Consider the following 22,910-nt stretch of genomic DNA (forward strand, 5'->3'; position numbering starts at 1 on the left):
AATGTCCAACACGTAAATACGCTGACATGTATCAAACAAGTGGAAGATAATACGTGGACATCTAGGATTTTGCTTACAGAATTCAACGATCCAGATTAAAAAAAAGATATTGGATGTTGTGTATTATCGTTTGTAATAATTATATTTTGATATATAAAATGTGTAATGTAATAATTATATCTTTGTAAGACATGTAGGAGACATGTGGACCCAGTATCATTATCTTTGAGATAGGTGTTATTTTCTTATTAGTTTATTAGTCTTTGATAATAGTTAGTCACCTTTAGTTGATGATTGATTAGACCTTTTGTTTTGTTTTGTTTTACGGATTTAATTCATTTGAAATCCTAACTTCTCTATATAAAGAGAAACTTATGTACATTTTTATTCGAAGAAAAATCAATAATATTTTCAGTTTGTGAAAAAATTCATTCTCTCAATATCTTGTTTTACTTTTGAATTGCATACTCGAAGCAAAAAGAAAGGTTCATTTAAGAAGATTAATGCCCAGGTATGAATTAATCTTTCAAACCGAATCTATGTGCTTTTCTTTCCAATTAATCAATTAGGTGTTTAGTTATTAATTGTAATAATAGTTGTTAGACTGGGTATAACAAATATATAATAATAAAAGTTAGAATCCAATGGTGAGTAGGAGGGAAGCTACAACACATTAATGTATTGTAGCCAAAGCCCCAATGGAGATTCAAAACATTACTTTGGGTCTATTATTGGTTGTTTTCACACATGAAAGACTACAATATACAAATATATAGAAGATAGTTGAGGGCATCGTGCATATTATTCTTGTCACCAGCTTTCCAAGGCTACATATATAAATTGACTTGAATAGATATAATATTCTTCATTAATTAGGTTTGATTTTAGGCAGAAATTCCCGAGGAAATTCGCAAACCAACTAGTTAAAGTATTACTTGGGAAAATTAGATTCAATTCAATCCATCAAACTTACAATTAGTCAATTAGAATTTTTTCATTCAAGGGTCATCAAAGCATGAGTTAGAAAAACGAACAGAACAATGTGGAAGAATGAATTATCAAGCCTGCGTAGCTTGGAAATACATTAACTTTGAGTAATTAATGCATGTTATTGACCCAAAAACCATAACATCATTTGGGACTATTCCAAACTATTCTCTCCATCAATCAGAAACAAAATAAAAAAAACAAAACCCATTAGCGATCGAGAAGACAAGAAGAAAGAAAGGGTTTTCATCATAACTTATAAATAATACATGTTGGAGCAAATAAATAAATTATGGGATTTTTTTTTTTTTTTTTTTTCTTTGCTTTGAAATTTGTTATTTAAGTGTTTTTATAATGAAGCAGTCCTACCATAGTGCAGCACCATGACATGATCCGTAGTAGAGGAATCTGGAAGCAAAGTCACTGCGTCTCTGGGACTCCATATATTATCCCTTACATGCAGCAACGTCAAGAAAGGCAGAAGCTGTTGTCCTCTACATGTTATCTCTATCTGCTTTCAATCAATCACCATCACAACAATCACACACACAACCGTGTATTCATCATCACACTTCATACAAACCATCATAATAAAAATCAAGAAAAAAAATATATAATTAATCACAAAAAATATCTACATATAAAGTTAAAAAATGATTAATCACTTTAGTTTAAGTGGGTCATTTTGTTAATTAATTTAAGTTTTCAAATTTGTCTTTGTTCATACAATTACTAATTAATGAAAAATCTACAAAGCTTAGACTTGCTGCGATAGTTCATTTCACTTAGAAGTAAAGTAAAGAAAGAAAGATGGATATATTAAATAAAATAAATTAGTAAAAAATTGAAGTCATGCTTCGTCAGTAGCTTACGTGTTATCCATGCTATCTCAATAACATAACGTCTACTTTACCCATAGAATTTCTCTCTCTCTCTCTCTCTCTCACTGACTTTGTTTCTTTACTCGCAAGAGAAAAGAGATTCGTTGCAGAAATTTTTAGGGCAACGAACAGATGAAGAAATAGACGATTTAGGGCTGCCCGATCCATTCATCAAACAGCCCGAGTTTAATGATTACAGGACCCACTTAGACTTTACTCGTAAGCCAAAATCATGATGCCATAAGACTTTTATTTTAGTAATTAGATTTTATAATCTAACCAGTGCACTGCTCTTACAAAAATTAAGAAAAAAGAAGATTTGTAATGGATCCAAAAAGCACGGCGAGGAATAGGCACTATGAAACCTAATCACAAATATATATTATTATTATTATTATTATTTATTAATAAATATAATTTTCAATCCCATCTCATGCACGTCTACTTCACGTTGCTTTCTCTTCCCTTTTCTAAAGAAAGAAAGAAAGAAAGAAAGAAAAAAAAAACCTAAAATGTAGGTCAATTATATTCTTCTCTTAACTACCAGTGTTTTTGATTAAAACTTGTTAGGAAATTGTAGTTTAAAGGGTCACTGTTGAGATAATCAAAGGGGTTAGAAGAAGAATTATCTGATGTATATTTTAATATGCATGCAGTTGCAGTCAATTTCACCAACTATATAAAAATAATTTGGATGGCTCTTATCTGTCTTTTATGCTATTATATTTGTTGTTTTTTTCAACATCTTGGCATGATTCTGTTGTTGAATTATCTCTCATGCATTGCTTTCCTCCGACGTAAAATATATTGGGCGGGTGTATTTTATATATATATATTTCTTTCTTTCTTTATGTAATTATAGGTGGTTGGTTGTGGAAGAAGAGAGATGATGAAGTGTTTTTAAAATTCAATCAAAGTGCAGCACTTAAAAAGTTTTTTTTTCCTTTCAGCACAGGGAGAAGGTAAATAATAAGAAAGGACCTACAATACAATATTAGCTGTCAGGAGGATGAGCTGAAAGAGGCGAAAGCGTGACGAAAGGAAGCGATAACGCATGCAAATGAAAGAGATGAGAATGACAGGGTCCACGTGTGATTTTCAAGGCCCTACGATATGATGATTTTGATTTGATGTGTTAATATCAACTTTTTTATTTTTATTTTGGTTTTTTGTATGTATATTAATATATTATGTTGGCCAAGTTAATCCAAGTTGAAGATATGTATGTATATATATATGTTTTTATTTAATCTTAAAGTCAATGCTCACTTTTAAAAATAAAAAAAAGGAAACGAAACCCTCCCCACCATCCAGACATCTTTTTACTTTTCCAGTTTTCCTCCTCTGATTATTGCTCTAAGACTCTTATTTATTCATGTCCATGTAAAATCAATTCTCTATCTTCCTCCCTAGATCTCAACTAATCATGACATAATATTTTGTACAATGTATGTGTCCTCGGTATGAAAATTACACATAATTGAAGACAGCAGCCGGTACAAATCCTATAACCATGAAAGAGAAAGCACTACTACTATAAATATACGTATTCGGGACGGCATGGAATATTAATGAATCTTAAGGCTAAGAGAAGAAAGTTTATGTGATAAATGATTTGTATAATAAGCTGGTTCGTTGCTCCAACGCTAGTTCTCTACAAAGAATTTGACAAATCCATGGCATATTTGGTTGACCTAGAGAGATTTAAAGTATAGGGAAAACAATTTGATGATAGGAAAAATGCCAGAAGAATGTTGAGGTTGACATACATCCTAAATAGTGAATATATATTTTATGATTCAATTGACAGTTTTGTGATTAGGTGTATATATTTTAGGTGAAGAGTACATAACAGGCCATATATTTTTAAGTATCTGCTAAGAGAGAGAGAGAATTTTGTTATATTTGGGAATATGATTTGATTAAATAATTTATTCTACGTCTAAGTCTCATCCATATCATGGTTTATTAAAGGACCGACCTAACCCCCAACTTATTCGTAAACTTCATTAAACTAAATCAAAATGGAATGTCGAGTGATATACATGCCAACAACCAAACATAATTTATTGCAAACAAATACAAATATACGTCGTATGAGGTATGACATTCCAAGCACCATTTTCGAAGGCACACGACTATTTCAACTAGTTATTTGGATTTCTAATTAATGGAGCCGCCCTGGTTTGAGTTTTGACTCTTAAAAAAAAAATATGCATGCCATCGATAGATGAAGTTAATTAAAGGAAACCCTATGTGTCATCGTTATTCGTGTAATTTTTGTCGTTTTATGTTACTAATCGTCCCTACACATATCTAACGATACAAAAACTAGCAAAAATGCAATTCTAAGCGCTAGGTTAAGGGACTTATAACTCTAAAAAACTTATTGTTTGGCCACAGCATAAATTTTCTTCTTCCTATGATTGACCCAATTAAAAAAAACTAGGGTTTTTAACACTTCTAACAAATCAACAGCTGGAAAACCACAGTTTTCTTCTTCCTACTGTCACATCTTTCTATACCGTGCCAAGCGTTGTCTTTTAAAAGTTTCCCTCTTAATTCAATATTTTAGTGCTTCTACACCTGCAAGTAGTACATGGTGGCACATGCAAGCAATGTAGAATTGTTTTATATCTGTAACAAATACAATGAATCAAACCACACAGCAATATCAAGATTTTCAAGCTATCTATATACTACTAGCACTCATAGTACGGTTTCCCCTAGTTAAGAGTATCGACCTATAATGCAATCGGTTTAGAAAATTTTCTTCCAATTGTAAACACTTAAGATACATCAGAAATGTAAATGTTAAGACATAAATTAACAATATTTTACCATTCCACAATATTGATTTTATTCTCCAATACTGTAGTGTGGGTGGGGTAAAAAAGAAACACACCCACACTCCAAATCTTTTTTTATGTAACTATGTGAATGTTAATATTACTGTATCATTGGTTAATCTCGTTAAGTTTTAATTCCTAAACTTTTAAACTACACACTTAACATTTTTTTTTTTTTTTTAGTAAACTTAGTAATTGTCTTACCCGTGACTCAAAGACAAAGACCCCACAGGTATAACTAAGCTCAGTGACTAAAAAGTTTGTCATCCGATCACAAGGGGAAAGGTTAAACACTTATCTTTCAGAAAATACCTAGCTAGACTAAAGAATGTCTTGGAATATCAATTGTAGTGTATAGGTACTCGTGCGCTACGAAGGGTGAAAAATCATTTATCAAACTATCCCAAGATAATTAAAGGATCTTGATGACATAACATACAAATTCATAATGTTTCAGAGGTTTATAAATATATTAGATCACTAAAGTAGTATAAAAAGAAACTTTAGTATGCAATTATTATTAGTGAAAAACATATATAATGGTATTTCATAATGAAGAGTGCAAGAGAAGCATTGTTGTATTGAATGATGGAGAAAACAATGATGTGAATTTGATTTAGCACAAAATTATCTCTCTTCATGAATGTGTGTATATATATACATCTCGTGCACCCATTATTTTCGTGTAAGACTAATTTTTTTACTGTAATGACTACATGCAAATTGAAATGAATTATGGTATACTTTCACTCATAAAAAATAAAAAATAAAAACCTTGTAAAAACTAACTTTACTATGTACTTGATTCATCCAATAATATTTATCGTGCATGCCTATTCTTTTATCATCACTAATAATGACTGTAAGCTAATTTGAAGTCTATAATATCTAAGGCCACGACAAGAAAATCTGATCAATGCCATTACCATGCATGCATGCTGAAAATTATTAAGCAAAGTGCCAATGACTAATTTGTCCTTACTGTTTTCATAATATTAGGGTTCTGTTATACTCAAGAACATTTTTAGATTAATGTATATAAAGCATCTTAAAAATGGTTTCAAGGATATGAATATGTAGTTAGAAGGAAATATCTAATTTCGTGCAATATGGAAAGTAAACCCTATTTTCAGGCTAACTTAAGGTCTTGAGTGCAGTGTAATACATGCTAATGTTGCTGAATGAGATGGTGAGGAAAATTTCTATTTCCCTCTCTCTCCTTCTAAAGAATACCGGCCCCTTTAATCGTTTCATGACTACTAAAGACATCCAAAGCACATAATTAACCTCCAAGAACATATTAGAAATCTAGACTTTAACTGAACTTTCATTTTTCCTGAAATTAGAAACTATATAATGCTTTTGCTTGAGCCAAACTCCATCACCGTCATGCTGCATGTTCAAAACTTCAATGATACTGGTTTATTATGATTCTAGAATTCGAAAAGAGATTTCATATGGCTTAGACTAACACAAACACACACAGTGTTAATCTTTTAATATACGAAAATAAGATTTTTTTAGGAGAGGAAACGAAGACGTCGATAATGGTTTGAGGTTACAGTGGCTAGCTATACGACCATAGTACGCGAAGACTCAGCTAGCCCAGGATTCTACTTTAAGGTTTTCAATATTAGTTATAAGTACCACGCATTTGCTTTACATGTATACTTTTCTGAATATTTTGATATGAAACTTCGACATCATTATACTTTACGTTTACTTACGGGTTACTTTTATAAATGTTTATGGTCTAAACAGTGAAATCATGTGCATAAGGACGAAACGCTACACCTTTAAACAGTAAACGGTAAACCCTCATCCATCTATTTTGTGGACGAGAAAAGAGGGTGGTAGGTAGTTTTCTATATAGCAGCGGCAAAGATCTACATTTGAACCTTACACTTTTAAACTTGGTCAGTAAAAGCGTTTATAACTAACTAAAGACAGAAGGTTATGGGCATTTTGGAAGAGTCATTACCTTGACTAGACATGCAGTTTGCTGGAAGACCAACAATGCAGCAATAGATTATGGGGTAAAAGGCTAATGATACAGAAAGAGAAGATGGCCATCTAGAAATATACTTCCCACCTAAATCTGATGTTATCAAAAAAGAAATAAATACCACTAGAGAACGCATTTAGTTCTGATGTTTCCATCATGTTTCTAACACCAACCATGACCGTATTTATGTAATTAAGTGGTGGACGAAAAGGTTTTGGTTTTCTCTTTTTGGCTTTTCTGTATGGAGCTAGAGCAACTTAAATAAATTAAATGGGATGTGGAACATTAAAGAATGATAATGCACAGCATAAATATAATCAATGAACTACTTTTTGGTAAGCATTTGAAGGGAAAATAAGTAGCAGAAATAGGTTTAAATACCTCTGATTCGCTATCCAATTTCAGCTTATTAACCAGATACTTTATTAATAGTCGAACTGTCATCCTCCCGTCCCTGAAGGTTTGAGAAATCAATATTACACAAATGAATAAGTTAAAAGAAAAGATGAATAAATACAAAAAAAAATAAAAAATAAAAAAAAACCGTCAACGATTTCACGACCTTGAAAAGAATTTTTTTTTTTTTTTTTTTTAATGAAATAGAAACACAGTATAAAGGATTAAACGTAGAGTACAATGATAAAATAAATTACTTGATTCTTAAGTAGCTCTTTTGTATCTGCGGCAAGAACGGTTCTCTCGCTCTGCATTGAGAAATGAATAGAATTTGATTAGAAAGAAAGTAAACTGAGCGTCTTTTAAAATATTAAAAAATCATGACAAAGAAAACAAGAAAATTAAAGAGCAGAGGGGGCTATAGCTATTGTTTTGAACATCTTGTTCTGCACTTACTGATTTTGGGATGCTAATAGCATAAACCAAATGCCAGACTGGGGTCTCCGAGGAGGATCAATAACTCTGAAATCTGAGCTCGGCCCAGCAACATCTATTCCCGTATGCACTTGAAATGGTCGTGCAAAGTAGGACCCGAATGGCATCAAAGAAGAAGAAGACGAAGACGAAGACGAAGAAGCCATCGCAAGATTTTGTGGGATGGGTCTAAATGCCCAGTTAATCTCTTGATGAGAAGGAAATGTTGAGCTACTTCCTTGGTGTTGAAAGAATAAAGATGAGCTAAAACTATTGGCACCAGCAATATTCATAACCGGCCGTGGACCTCGAAACTCAGGCACTTGAAAAGTAGGGGCTAAAGGCCTCGTTTGTGGTGAACTACCACCTCCACCTGGTAATAGATCAAGCTCGATCAATCCTCCTCTTCTCGCCGTTGGGTCCACCTGATGATGCTTGATGTCATGGTTGCTTTTGTGATGACTACCTATACTCAATTGTAGCCATCCTTCATCTCTTTGATCTTCTTGGTTTTCTTTCGAGCTTGAACCAGCTTCGTTAAGACTGTTAGTTCTTGATTCATCTTCAGCCATGGGATTAACAACTAGATCAGATCCTAAGCAAGCTTCACTACTATAGTCATAACCTTGTATTCGACTCATAAGACCAAAACTCTCTGTACAATTATTACCACAACCACCATAACCAGAATAAAGATGATGATGATGTTGTTTAGAGAGATTTTCAGCAGGAACCATGGTCATATCCGAGAACAAAAAAACCCGAACCAGCAGTTTGGATGATAATTGTTAGAGTTGATATCAACATGAGCCATGGATTAAAAAGTTATGGAGGGGCAAGTTATACTGGAAAAAGGGATCTATAGTTATTGGTATAAGCATGTTTTGAAATTGAGGAATAAAGAAAGAGAGAGACACCCATTAACCAGATAAGGGTTATTGTTTTCAGTTTGATCATAAATATGTCATACGACAAGAGGGAGAACAAACCTTACAAATCTCACTTTCCATTAATTCTCTTTGTTTGGAAGCTTGTGGAGATGAAATAGTTGCAGGAAAGGAGAGAGAGAAAGAGAGATGGTGGTCAGTCAGTCAGTTATATTAATAATCTTATTATTGTTTATATATATATATATTCTTAGGGAGGTCGAACAGTAATATTTTTTGACTTTATTAAGAAGAAATATATATTAAGTTCCACTTGTTTTCTAATGGAAAAAGTATTTAAGGGTCTTCCAGCTTACAACTTTAGGGCATGTTCCAAGGAGAAAATGACTGTAAAGTTTCTTTCTTTTTAGAATATCACAAAAAGGTCCTTTTTAGCTCTTCTCTAATAGATGATGATGTTTAAATTTAATCATATTGCTGTTGGAGTTGGATTAATCAATATACAAAATCGGACAACAAAGCATTAATCACGTCTTGGAATTGACCTTATTAATTAGTTTTAAGATCCCACGCGTCTCATGTTCTTTGATGCTGTTGATTATATATATATATATATATATTCTAATAAATCCATGTTAATGGTAACATCAAAATCCTAATACAAATAAATGAATTTGGATACATATATAGCATATAGCATATGAATAAATTAATGCCTCAAAATGAGACAAGGAATTCTTTTGACCTGGCATAATGACATTACCTGTCAATTAGGAAAAATAATATAACATAAGAAGCACATTAGAGTAAGTTATTAATAGGGTAATTATAAACAAATAAATGGAGAGTTAGGCATGCATGATTGTGTTTCCCCACAACCCAAGAATCAAAACACAGCGACGTGGGCTTTGTTTTTGTAGGACATTCCTTGCTTAAGCATGTGCCTCCCACCCTCCCTGCATTAACTTCTGATTTGTCAAATATATTTCCTCTTTTAATTCTTTTCTCTTATGCTTGCTTTTTCGGTTATAACTTCAAACTAAGTCTTTTTTTTTGTTCTAACTTGAACGACAATGGCTGCTGTTGCCTTCCTGAAAAGCTGCTCACCTTCTTTCCAGCCCATCAAACGTGGTCTCTATCTAACCTATCTTATATTCTTATATTCTTATATTCTTATATATATAACACTATTGATTATATGTTTATAAGATCCCAGGAATATGAATCACCTGAGACTCTGGCTCCATGCCTTCATCACTTTTCTTCGCTATTTGTGATGGAATGTTGCAACTTTATTTTACTGTGTTGAGGAAAACTTGTTGGCAAATAAAGAAATTGAGGAGCGTCTTATGAGTCTAAATAAAGGAGTAGTAAAAGATGGGAAGCGTGGCCTCTGGTGACAGTGCATGGGCATGGAATAACTTAAGCTTGGAATTAAAGCATGAAAGCAAAGGCCACTGATGGAGATATCTTTCTACCAAAAATTGTCCCTAAAGATTCTAAGAAGTGGGCACCCCGCCAATTCTCTCTCTTTCATACACAAACAAACAATTCAATTAGGTGATGCCCTTGCCCCCAATTTAATTATCTCAAAAATATTTTACTTTATACTACAAAGATTCAAGAATTATGGCTTGCACTAATTTTTCTTAATTCATCTTGAAATTAATGGAAGAGATTTCTGCTTACTCATTATAGCAACACTTTATATGATATAATTCAGCTAGGTTGACATTTATTGCAGGTGTATTTATGTGTGAAATCTATGCACAAATTAGCCAATAGAGATATCAATTGCATTGTCTTCAAAATCAAGCAGAATTCATTAATCATAATTCATAAAACTATGTCAGATGTCAAAATTGTGCACTGAAGATCATAATTAAAAGTGATTTATAATCTTTGCTGTACAGTATACTAAGCTGAGAAAGGAAAGGACTCAATTAAACGTGTGCAGATCCATGACAGCAAAGAGTTGAAATTCAATAACTTATTGTTGGGGCCCTAAAGAATATACTTACCGACTCCACAGTAACTAAAAGCCCAATAAAATGAAAAGTAAACCAACTAATCTCTAAAGCCAGAACTAGAAGCCAAGGGGAAGAAGAAAATATGAACGCATGTATTGGTGTATACGTAATAATCATGCATGGAATTGAATGGTTTGATGACTTTTGAAAGAGATAGAGATTTCATGTATCAGAGTCCAGGGAAGTTATATGAGTACCGTACCCAAGGGGGACCGAATTATAATAGCTTTTTAATGTGCATGTTCCCATTAGAGCAAGTGGGGTTCTTTTTCTTTTGCCCACTAAATAGAATTGGGAGGTGAGAAAACAAATACCCCTTTAATCTCGTCATCATACCATCATCAATGCCATCATCATCACTTTCTCCATATAAATCACGAAGTGCAAACCCAAAACAAACACCAAACTAGCTATGTACTGGATCCTTCTTCTGTGTAATTCTTTCAATTTGGAGTTGGAGGGAGAGAAGAAATTTGAGAAGAAGAAGAAGAAGAAGAAAAATAAAAAAGTCTATTTGCATGTGCATGTGATATAATGAGTGGCAATGTCAGTCCATGCATGTGATACAAGTGGGGGTTTAATTTGTTGAAACCGAGAGAGAAAGAGAATATAATGCATGGGGTATGGACGGAGTTCTCTCTGTCAGGATTTTGAGCACACTACACACCTTATCTTGGGCTTTGAATTGAATGCATGTGCCTACTTTCTATCTACTTGATTCAGTGCTGTTTGGTCAATTTCAGTCAACATAAATTAAATTACAAAATTCAAGATTAAGACAACAGAAAGATGGATCTATATATGCAAATGCATGGACTTGCTCATTCGTTTCCGGGTTTTTGTTTTTTTTTTTTTGGTCGCCTTTGAGTGTCTTATGGTTGACCCCAATTACTCCGATTGGAGTAGCAAAACCAAAAAGAATTTCAACAAAGGCGTCCCCTTTTCCTCTAATCCAAAAGAAAAAAAAAAGTCATTATCAGCTCATAATCGGGATTTTACTACCTTTGCCGATTATTGGTTGTGGGCATTTAGAATAGTCGATCAAGCGCTTCTCCATATTTGAAAAAAAATTGCACTTTTTATTCAGAGACATCATTAATTTAGAAAATACATTAATTTATTGATAAACTATGTTAGATCATAATAGGGTTGTAAGTTGTAACCGACTGAAAACCCTTAATTAAACCTATAAGAGCCTCTTATAAGGAGGAGACATTATCACATGATTGTCTTCTTTTGGTTAATTAACTTAATTCCAAATGAAGAATGGAGTTGGAGTTGTGTAGTTTCTCTTCAATGGATTTCTTACAAAAGAACCTAATTGGGCAATTAAACTCTATGAATTGTTCATATATCCATGACTTTATCCAGAAAGCTTTATATTATCTATTCGGAAATGGGTAATAAAGGTTAAAATGTTTAGAACTAAACCATAATTAGGAATTATGAGATTCATGTGCCCTAAAAGGAGACGAGCCTTGCTTACGTTACGTGGACATATACAGTAAATGTAAATATAGGTTAGAGAAAATAGAGCAATATGTGGTTCATCCCCAGGATGGTCAATTGAATTAATTTTTCATTCTGCAAAAGGAGACCAAGTTATGATGAAACTTAACAGCAGGTGCCTGTGCCTGCGCCCCCCTATTGGTAATTGGGGCTCTTGTGCTATAAGCAATCTCGGTACTTTATTTCATGTTTAATCATTCCATGTAGCTTAAAAAGTGAGAATATAATGGGCAACCGCAACCTACGTCCTCTTATCTGTGTCATCGTCATAATTCTCAAGTTTAAGGTAATCCCATCTTTCTGAAAAGACAAACGTATTTTTTCACTTTTATACAGGAAACTTAGATTCTAACTAAAATTTGCCAACGAATAACGTTACAAAAATTTTATTGATCAGGGAAATTTCAGTTAGACTAATTGAGCTCTTTAAGGCAAGGGAAATAAGTAATAATAACCAGATCTGATGTTTAAGATGAAAGGCTAATAAGCTCAATGGGGCTGAAATCCTGAAATTATGTTTATATATATATATATGGATGAGAGAGTTGAGAGTTGTTGTAATAAGTTCAATGAAGCTAGGTCTTAAAAGAAAGAGATGTTGCATAAATCACTCTGTGATCACATTCACACGCACTGAAAGAGACAGACACTCAATCTCTTTCTATTCTCTCGTCAATTTTTGTTTCAAGACACAACTGTTCGAAAACTTTAATGGTGTTGGAATGTGATTATGTGACAAAGATACAGTAGTGAAGTGTGTTTGGATTCTCTCTCTTTCCACAAATTCGATTTCACACAAACAAAAACACACACAACATGGTTTCTTTTTGCAATCTTGTGATAGAGACGGGTGTGGTAGTTGTGTCCTTTTTTTTGGTGGAGGATTTTTAAAAATAAAATGAAAGAAGGAGATGAGTTTTGTAGTGTTGTTGGATAGTTTGGCATGGCGCTAGTTTTACATAGTGGAATGTGGGGTGATCATTCCAAAGTGAAAAGGGGGCCAACTTTCTATGAACTCTTTGCTTTTTGGATTATCACTTTGCATTGCATGTCCCCTTTCTAACCAAACAAACCCTTTCACGTCTACAGAATATTTTCTTATTTTTTACATGAAAAAACTGCCTTTGAGCACTCCATGTTTTTCACACATAGGGCGCTTTTCCAATCTGAATAAGCTCCTTTATCCTTTATCCATAAACCTTAAACCTTAATTTTAATTTATTATGAAATTTGAGTTATGGTTGTCAAAATCTCCAGGTATAATTGATTAATTTTATTTTATATTTATATATACTAAACTAAAAGATCCTAAATCTTACTAATGAGTGCCGTATTATTGTGAAACGACCTTACGCTTGGCTAAACTCTTTATTCATTCATTCTAAAATTATTGTATAGTTGAACATAATTAAAGAGATTTGGAGAAGTGCTCAACACATTCTCCGATTCAAGTCTATAAGAGATTTTCTACAAGCTGTCTTTTAAGATTGAAAAAAGCTGCGATTTGGCACGAGGATAAAGAAGTATATATATATATATATACTAGTCCAATAGAAACGAATTTTCTATCTGGGATAAACGTATATATATATAGAGGTAGCAGGAGGCAGAGGTAGCAGCCCAATTTGACAGAGTTTATTGTTCATTCATCAATGAGAATTTCAGGCACGCTTGGTTGACACATGCATAGGAATTTACGAATGCAGAGAGCACATAATTAATAATTTTATAAAGTTAAACAGAAGCAAACGCACTGCCTGCTGCAATGCATCCTTTGCATGTCACCAAACCCTAAATATTCCCCTTTCCTTTATTTCATCTTCACTGCTTCCCACTCACCATCATCACCAACACCTCATCATTTCCTATTCTTAGTTTTCTTTTTAATTACATTTATATATATATTTATTCTCTCTCTCTTTTTCACGGCCGGCTGTGGTTCAGACTTCTTTCTTTACAAACCTACCACTTTCTTCCTTTCGATCATTATTTTCATCCATCTGTTATTATTAGTTTTACTACCAAAAGGGTACTTGCAATTACACTCAAATTGACTTAGAGTTCACCTTTTGCATTCTCTTTTTCTCTCTCTCTCTCCCAGATACCCATGTCTTTTTTTTTTATGTTTAGCTTCTTGGTCAAGCTCTCAAATCTATAATTGGATAGCATATATGAGTTAATATTTAATAAGCCAGGCTCAGGTACTTTATTTCTAATCCACTTACAACCGCAAAAGACTGAATCTTCAATAATAGAGCATCGGAATCAATCAGTTTCTTTCCAGATCAACCAATTTCTTCAATATTAGGCAAACAATACCACGCATACTACTTCATATACATCATTAAGCTCACATCCGCATAAATTTATACCCTATATTGACTCTGTATAGGCAAGTTAATTATAAGCCCACCATCACACAGTAGCCAGTTTCGCTGATGTAAACGTCTACACACTCGAATACATGTTAGCCAGTAAGAAAAAAAAGCGACAAATTTTATATTCATATGAGCCTTGCAAGGCAAACAAAGCTTTTATCTTTCCTTTCTTTTCACTCAATCTAGATGGTTTTCATTTCATGGCCGCTTTAATTAATTTGTGCATACACGGAATGATATGATAATCAATATGCTATAATAATAAAAATTATAAAAGGAAACCCATGGCTTTTACTGGGTAAACCCAATTCATAATTTATTTGAGTGGCAAACACAACATGAAATCAGGGATATACCATAATGTTGTAGATATATTCATATATAAATTTATCATAAATAGAATAGCACCATAATAGCCACGAGCACACAAAATAATTTTCTATGATCTATGAGCTGTTTTGTTGGCTGTTTGCATTGAAAGTAAAGGCAGGCCAAAGTGGATATATGCCCTACAGAAAATTATTAATCAAAAGTGTTAATATATATTCAAGTAATATAATCTCCCACCACATAGGAAATCATTCTAATTCTTATTGATGATACCCACGAGTTCTTTCTTGCATGATCTTCCCTACATAACATAGTTCCCAGCATCGCTTACTTCCAATTAGTAATTGGCATGCATGTTACCAAACCCCTTCCTCAAATATGCCAACTATGTTAATATTCTCCACATTATTCAATTAACATCTCCAAGGATTTTCTTTGGCTCTATGCAAACCAACCAATCACTTTAGGGTTTCCCTCTTTAAAATAATATTACAAACCCGCCAAAATTTCCCCTTATAATAATGTGAATACGACTCAATTAAAGCACCCATGAAGCCCATGGAATTGTCAGTATTTAGCCCATTTTCAAGCTGCTGCTGTTTACCCTAAGTCTAAACCTAATGAAAGACAATCATAATGTTTCATTTCCGTACGTGTAAATATAGAAATTAGCTATAGCTCTCTGTATAGTGTAGGTATATTAATACCTGCATGCACATTATATTTAATACCACGTTTAGGTTTAGGGTTTTCCATGAAATGCTTTGATTGTCTATTATACGAACATGATTAATTAAGAGCAATTAGTTCCTCAAAAAGCAGTTACACAGAATTTTATAATAAACCGACCAGAGGTATTGAGGTTCGTGCCACCGCGTTGACACGTGGACGCTGATTACGGAGTTTAGAGAAGAACAATGATGATGATCAGAAATGCGCATGAGGCATGAACATGATAGGTGAAAAAAAAAGAAAATTATTATATTTTAGTTGAGGGTTCAAGATAAGAATGGTACGCTCTCGAAATTCTGAGACAAGACATGGGGGACTTTTTGCATGGACGTGCGTGGGTTTGTGTTTGTGGAAGAAGTGGACCCCAATCTCCTGACTGCGCGTGCAAAGCCGAACTTCATGGGGGGCTCTCCTGTGGACCCCCCACTAAACACCCTTTAAATTTTAATCAACACGTATTATATTAACACCATCATGATCATCTTTTACTAATCAACAAAAATTAATAAAATAATCTCGCCCCCTTAATTGATTGTTAATTGTAGAGAGCGTCATGTAAAACAAACAAATTAAAATTCTTTTTTGTTTCTTTCTCCATGAGAAATAAATATATATATTATTTTTTAATTTGACTTTTTTCTTTTTAAACTTGAGAGAACATGGAATGGGTTTGTCATGGTTGTGTCACGTCGACGTTTGATTTCTCATATCATCCAAAAACACAAGAAACAATGCAACGTCAATCTCGCCAATTGACCACCATAAATTCTTAAAACACATGCAGGGAAAGGCCCTGCCGGTGCTCATTTATCTTTTTCTGCTTTTGCATGGCGGTTACACGTTGTGTTTGTGGGTAGGCTCAATTCATACCCTCCTGTGCTGTAATTCGTATGAACACACAAAAGTCTCTAGTGGGCTTTGTGAAATGTGTGAATGAAAGTCAAATGTAAAAGAAAATTAATGGGGTACGTAATGACTAGTTTGTTGATTGAGTTGAGAGATGATTTTAGCTGTATAGCAATAATAAGGACGTCATTCTGATCTAACGTAATTAGGCAAGAATTCACAACTTTTTTGTTTTTTTCCTTTTTTTTTTTTTTTCTAATTTCAGTTTGGTTCACATAAAAATTACAGGTAAATGGTGCCTAATAATTGGACTATCGAAGTAGGTATTTAGAGAAATATCACATGGGGCTACACACTACATGTCGCCCATAAATGACTCATTCTCAATACAGATTACGACCCTTGCGTTACTTGAACAAAATCCCTTACCTAAACTTTCTCCATCGCCATCAACGCAACCAAATTGATCCTCAGGCGTGACTTATAAGATCATGAAGCTTAAAATTGTAGCAGTCAACTATCACTTATAACGAATTTCATTGGAGTATATTTCCATCAAGCAGTACAGGCTCAAAAGGGCTGTTTATAAGTAGGTGAGAATCTAACTATATTGTATAACAAAAATATTAATCTAAATATAAATGATCTCATGAAAACATTGTGGATGTAAATGAATGGAACCTTTAATAAGTATAACTAGCCATTTCTAGTGAAGCACATAGGATGAGTGTATGGTAGCTGCAGGGCTGAGGTAAAGACAGAGCCTTGTTAGGATGTAGGAGATGTTTTTGCTTCTGTTTCGCCTGAATCCTCAAGTCTTAGGCCGATCACATGGTTTTGGTGTGGCTTTTCTTTTAACCAGATACGTCGTGGATAAAAAGACTTCTGTAACAGCTTTCCTCATTCAAAGGCAGCTTGCCAGAACTACCTCATAAATCATGGTTCCATGCAGTATAACAGATAAACCAATTGCCAATTTTCGTCTAATGGACAATTGAAAAGGCAACTAACTACATGATAATATGGAACATCATAGCTTTTAGAAACTGCGACCACATTCAACAACAGCTTTCTCCCATAGGCAAATGCATTCCCCTGGCTCTAGTTACTTCGTGTGTTTACAGCCTCGCCAGATTTAGCTCTTGATAATGCCTGCACTCAAATCATTTTTAAGAAAAAGAGAACAAATGTCACCAGTGAAACACCAAAGATAAACAAAGAAAAGAAACTGTAGGACTAAAAAAGGGAATGTCACTAAGAACAATTTGTTCATGAAAAGTAAAGATGAAGAGAAAACATGTCACTACCTAATACACATACAAATTCAGCCTTAATGTATAAGCGACATCTAATCCTAGAAATTGTGTAGGCTTCACAAAACTATAAGTGCAAGATACTGAAGAGTTTCGACTTTTGTGTATGACTTTAAACTGCTCTACAAGATTAGAAGAAAGCTTAATTAAACAAAACTTCTATCTCAGTAGCATCTGCCAAATTCCTCATGAACCACTGCTAAAAATGATGTTTAAAAATATCATGAACTTAAGTAGAGTTGCATTCTAATAATTATTCAAGTCCACTTCACACCCTGCCTAAGCTGACTTCACGACACTATGTCTACAACTGCAGAATGTGTTTAACTGCACTTTATCTTTATTTTTAAGTTATAAGTTTTAATTTAGAAACTAGAGAGAGCTGCAAGTGGTAAATATTGTCAACCTGAAATACAATAATCACTGAAGCAAATTTAGAGAAGATTTAAATTTTTTTAGTGTGTGACCAAAAATAGTAGTTCTATAGATCTGACTAAATTCTGACAAGAATAACGAATTTCCATTAACAACTAAATTCTGACAAGAATAACGAATTTCCATTAACAACTAAATTCTGACAAGAATAACGAATTTCCATGAATGTTAATCTTACACATTTCGTTGGTCTTTTCTCATTTCATAAGCAAGCAGAAGTCATTTTCAAAATTCTCTAACAAGGACAGGTTCCTACTCCTATGATTCAGCAAGTTCCTAAGAAACAGGGACAGTGTGACGGGGCACCAAATGTTATTCTTCAAAATTCAGGATTTTATTCAAATTAGTGCTTCATATGAGGGTGAATTAATCCTAGATGTTACTTTCAGAGGCATAGAACAAAAAATAAGTCGAATGATAATTTATAAAAGATTGAATAGGCTTAAATTAAGAGATGGCTGATGAAGCAGCAAGGTAATATTTAGTTGGTTTGCACATTCCTTTATGAGGACAATCTTGCCAGGGAAAGCAGATTTGTAACCTCATTGAACCCCTTTGAAAGAGAGAATTGGAACTATACAGCGAAGAAGTTGATGAATAGCATAACATTTAGGCAAGTTAAATCCACAATGAAAACTAGCAGCAGTAAAGTTGATGATAAAAATAGTAGTAACACTATGGTAGTTAGGCAGCTGTTTTACATAGGAAGTCTATACTTGTAAATCAGCCCTAGTTCATAATATAATTTGAAGTCCGCCGACCTAAGGATTGAAAACCTTCAGTCCGAATACTAAAATAAAAATAAAGATATCATATATGGTAATCTTCGTGATTTTGACTTTTCTCCGTCCACTACCACCTAAAATATTATCCGTGTACGAGAAGCAATCTCCTAGTCAAAAAGTTGATCATTTTGTAAATCTGATTTTGAATGATTAACAATTCAGAAATGCAAGGAAAGGCTATTTGTGCAATGTATTGGATGTTTCAGGAAGTGCAATATGATGCTGACACAACGTATGAATGAAAATATGAGGCAAGTATGGGGCAAACTATATCTCTGATACCTGTACACTATTGTCATATATATATAAATACTACACATGCACCCAATATCGAAAATATCAACATTAAAATAACAATCATAATCTAGACATGATCCAACAGGACTGGGGATTTGATCGGATAAAGATCACATCACGTGAAACATCTTGATAGTGACAAATACAGTGCGCGCTGACAAATTCATATATTGCATATTTTTCAGTAACTATAATAATAAGCCTCATTATATGTTCATGACCGAAAGAATTACTAGAACAGCATCATTATATGGAGTGCCTTTGGTTATACTGGTCATGATATGAATGATTATTCTGAGCTAGGAGTAGTTGGTTATTCTTTGATCCAAAGTTTAAAACTGCAGATTATATTTAGGAACAAGGATGGTAGAGAAATAAAAAGGATTGTAAGAAGAAATACAGAGAACATCTACCTGCAGTAAAAGAGCACATAACAAGAAGACTCGGAAAGCTTGCAATCCAACCTATGTTCCAACACAAGAAACCATAGTTCATATGCAACTTATATTTCACACAAAATAAAACCTAGTGACTTAAAATAACCACAAGAGTATTATAGGATCTCAAAAGATATGTACACAGAATTCAACCTTCAAATCATGTGCAGCTCATCTTGTTCAGCGGAAAAAATGACCTCTGATTATATGACTAGCCTGCAAACCATTCATGCTAAGCTTAGTATTGAACAAGAATGAATTTTTCCATTTTTTTTTTTTTTTTTTTTTACTATGAAGGCAACATGAAAGATGTACAATAGTATGTGATAAAATAGAATTACATGAGTGGACCATGTATATACTATTGCTTAAGAAAAATGAAAATTTTCCTTTTAAGTCAAGTTCTGCTTTTTTCTATTTTTTCCAAACTTTAATTTGCAAAATAATTTAATATTCATTAATCAATCAATAGCAAACTAGCACAAATATAAGTAGAATGCACTCGCATCATTGTTCACCGTTTTGAATTACCTAAGCGCAGCAAGTTGAGGCCTGCTTCATGGGTATATTTAACTTTGTGGAGAAGATTAAAACTTTTGTTGAAAAAAGGTAACTGTCAATAAGGAGCATCAACGAGTCAATCACCAGTAATCACCACAAGAGCAAAGTCCATCCTGAAAGTGATGGAATCGGTTCATATCTCTGATAATAATATCTCTTCGGACTATCTTTGATATCAATTTTATTGCAGCATGACAATCCACACATATCCGGAGATTCTTAATGATACGAATATTGCTCCCAGGAGGACTTTTAATTAGTGCAAAAGCTAAAGCTAATCTTTCACTGTGTACCCACAAGTGCCGCTCCTTTTCATCTTCTTCTACATCACGCAAAACAGCACGATGATCAGGAACATAACCAGCTTTCCTGGTTCTCATGTTCAACCACTCCAACATCCCATAAATCACTTTCATGTCACAATGTGAGGTATCCCCCACAGTGAAATAATGAACTGTTCCCTGGTTCTCAATCCAACTCAGACCTGGTTCCTTTTTCACTCCTTTCCTTTTCATGCTCTTTCTAATAGAAGCAACATCTCTCCACCTCTTTGCATTGGCATAAATGTTTGATAACAACACATGAGTCGCATCATCTTCGGGTTCCATCTCTAAAATATGTTGAGCAGAAATTCTTCCAAGCTCAACATTGTTATGAATAACGCAGGCACCAAGTAAGGCACGCCACAACATGACACTGGGCTCAAATGGGATTTCTTCTATCAACTTTGCAGCCTCATCAAGATGCCCTGCTCTGCCCAAAAGCCAGACCATATTAGTGTAATGCTCTATACATGGTTCAATGCCATAGTCCTCCACCATAGATTTAAAATAAGCTTGCCCTTCATCTAGGAGTCCGGCGTTGCAACAAGCCGATAGCACACCAATAAAAGTCAAATTATTGGGTTTACACCCTCTTTGCACCATAATTTCAAAAACCTTTAAGGCCTCGATACTTAGACCATGCATGGAGTATCCTGAGATCATAGCATTCCATGTAATTTTATTTCGCTCATTCATCACATCAAAAACTAATCGAGCATTGTTAATGCTCCCACACTTTGCATACATATCTATCAAAGCATTAGCGACTACAACATTCATGTCATAATTTGATTTGACAGTCAAGGAATGAATTTGAGTTCCCGGCTCCATCGCTGCCAAACTAGCACATGCACGAAGAACACTAGAGTATGTCACTTCAGTTGCCAATACTTGGTTCTCAAGCATTTCCAGGAACAAACTCAGTGCCTTGTCCCCAACCCCTAATTGCACGTAACCAACAATCATTGTATTCCAACACACATCATTCCTATTTGATGTTTCCTTAAACAGTTCCATAGAGTTCTCCATCCTTCCACATTTAGCATAGACATCCATGAGGGCATTCGAAACAAACACATTAAAGTTAAGACCAACCTTGACCACGAGGCAATGGATTTGCTTCCCCAAATCCACACCCTCCATGGTAGCACAAGCTTGGAGCACACTAGTAAATGTGAACTGATTAGGCAAAACAAAAGATCGCCTCATTCTATGAAACAGCTCCACAGCGTTCATGCTCTGATCACTTTGAGCATACCGTGCAATCATGAAACTCCAAGGAATCACATCCTTCTTAGGCATCTCCTCAAAAAGCCGCCGAGCACTTCCAAGGTCCCCAGACTCGACATACAAATCAAGCAAAGCAGTACCAACATAAAGACCCATCTCATATCGAGTTTTCAAAGCACACCCATGAACACTCTTTGCAACACCAAAAGCCTCTAATCCAAGACAAGCTTTAAGCACACTAACAAAAGTAAAATTATTTGGCTTGAGCCCAACAATCCTCATTTCATTAAACAAATCCAATGCCTCTTCAAAACAATCATTCTCGGCATAGCAAGTAAGCATTCCAGTCCAAGTAACCATATCCTCACAAACAATTCCGTCAAAAACTTCTCTAGCAAAATCAACATACCCACAAACAGAGTAGGCATCAATAAGTGCAGTTCCAACAAAAGAATTAGACTCGTGACCAAGCTTATATACAGAAGCATGAATACAAGAACACAACTCTGCCCACTCCATGCTCACAAGAACCTTCAAAATAGTAGTGAACACAAAGGGGTTAAGCTCATGACCTTCCCTATGTAACCTAGAAAACAATCCAACAGACTCAAAAAACTGAAACAACTGCGAATACCCCTGAATTAAACTAACAAAAGAAACGGTATCTCTCTGGGGCATTTCATCGAACAGCTGTCTTGCATTAACCAATAAATTTAACTTTACATAAACATTGAGAAGAATGTTAGTGCCAAACAAGTCTAGGCAATTACCCTTCTTCAGAACTTGACAGTGAATGGCCATTGCCGTTTTGGGGTCTTCGTTCGGGATACAGTTTTGGAGGGAAGAGCAGTAAGCACGAGCATTGAATTCTGAGGATTTTATTGATGGTTCCATATAATTGTCCCATTGTTGGGTTGATAGGGCTGCTTGAGCTGAAAACCCACGTATCCATGTCTTGATTTTACAGTGAGTTGCAAAATTCAAACATGAAAGTGTTCTGCAAAAGCTGAATAATCTTTCCATACGCCCTCGATTTTCCAGATCACTCAACAAACAAAAAAGGAGCTAAATTTGAATTTTTTTTTTTTTTTCCCCTCAAAACGGTGCAATTTACTGTTTCAAGTGAACTGAAACGGCAGCTAAATTCGCATTTAAATATTCCTTCAAAACTGTGCGTTTAGTTGTTTCAAGTGAAACGGCGTCGCTTTTATAGCTAATGTTGGAG

At 34.3% G+C, this 22,910-nt stretch overlaps 2 protein-coding genes across 2 annotated transcripts; both read right to left on the reverse strand.

Annotated features, from left to right (window-relative positions):
* Positions 1-1,219: 1,219 nt before the first annotated feature.
* On the reverse strand, positions 1,220-8,669 carry LOC116137920 (protein LAX PANICLE 2-like). The gene is made up of 4 exons (XM_031423616.1): positions 7,575-8,669; positions 7,376-7,426; positions 7,104-7,176; positions 1,220-1,498 (listed from the first exon to the last, which is right to left on the reverse strand). Exons 1-4 carry the CDS (start codon positions 8,333-8,335, stop codon positions 1,337-1,339), a joined length of 1,047 nt encoding a protein of 348 aa, XP_031279476.1. The 5' UTR covers positions 8,336-8,669; the 3' UTR covers positions 1,220-1,336.
* An 8,151-nt stretch (positions 8,670-16,820) lies between these two features.
* On the reverse strand, positions 16,821-22,902 carry LOC116137924 (putative pentatricopeptide repeat-containing protein At5g13230, mitochondrial). Its single transcript, XM_031423619.1, has 4 exons — positions 20,103-22,902; positions 19,725-19,787; positions 19,548-19,598; positions 16,821-17,456 (listed from the first exon to the last, which is right to left on the reverse strand). Exon 1 carries the CDS (start codon positions 22,706-22,708, stop codon positions 20,213-20,215), a length of 2,496 nt encoding a protein of 831 aa, XP_031279479.1. The 5' UTR covers positions 22,709-22,902; the 3' UTR covers positions 16,821-17,456; positions 19,548-19,598; positions 19,725-19,787; positions 20,103-20,212.
* Between the last annotated feature and the right edge of the window lie 8 nt (positions 22,903-22,910).

Source organism: Pistacia vera, unplaced genomic scaffold, assembly GCF_008641045.1.
Source record: "Pistacia vera cultivar Batoury unplaced genomic scaffold, PisVer_v2 Contig337, whole genome shotgun sequence".
In the NCBI taxonomy this organism is placed as follows: Eukaryota; Viridiplantae; Streptophyta; class Magnoliopsida; order Sapindales; family Anacardiaceae; genus Pistacia; species Pistacia vera.

Excerpts from the sequence above, each read along its gene's own strand:
- LOC116137924 (XM_031423619.1), bottom strand. The coding sequence starts at position 22,708 with ATGGAAAGATTATTCAGCTTTTGCAGAACACTTTCATGTTTGAATTTT.
- LOC116137920 (XM_031423616.1), bottom strand. The coding sequence starts at position 8,335 with ATGACCATGGTTCCTGCTGAAAATCTCTCTAAACAACATCATCATCAT. Across the intron at positions 7,427-7,574 it reads CTATTAGCATCCCAAAATCA|AGCGAGAGAACCGTTCTTGC; the intron begins GTAAGTGCAGAA and ends TTCTCAATGCAG. Across the intron at positions 1,499-7,103 it reads AATTGGATAGCGAATCAGAG|ATAGAGATAACATGTAGAGG; the intron begins GTATTTAAACCT and ends GATTGAAAGCAG.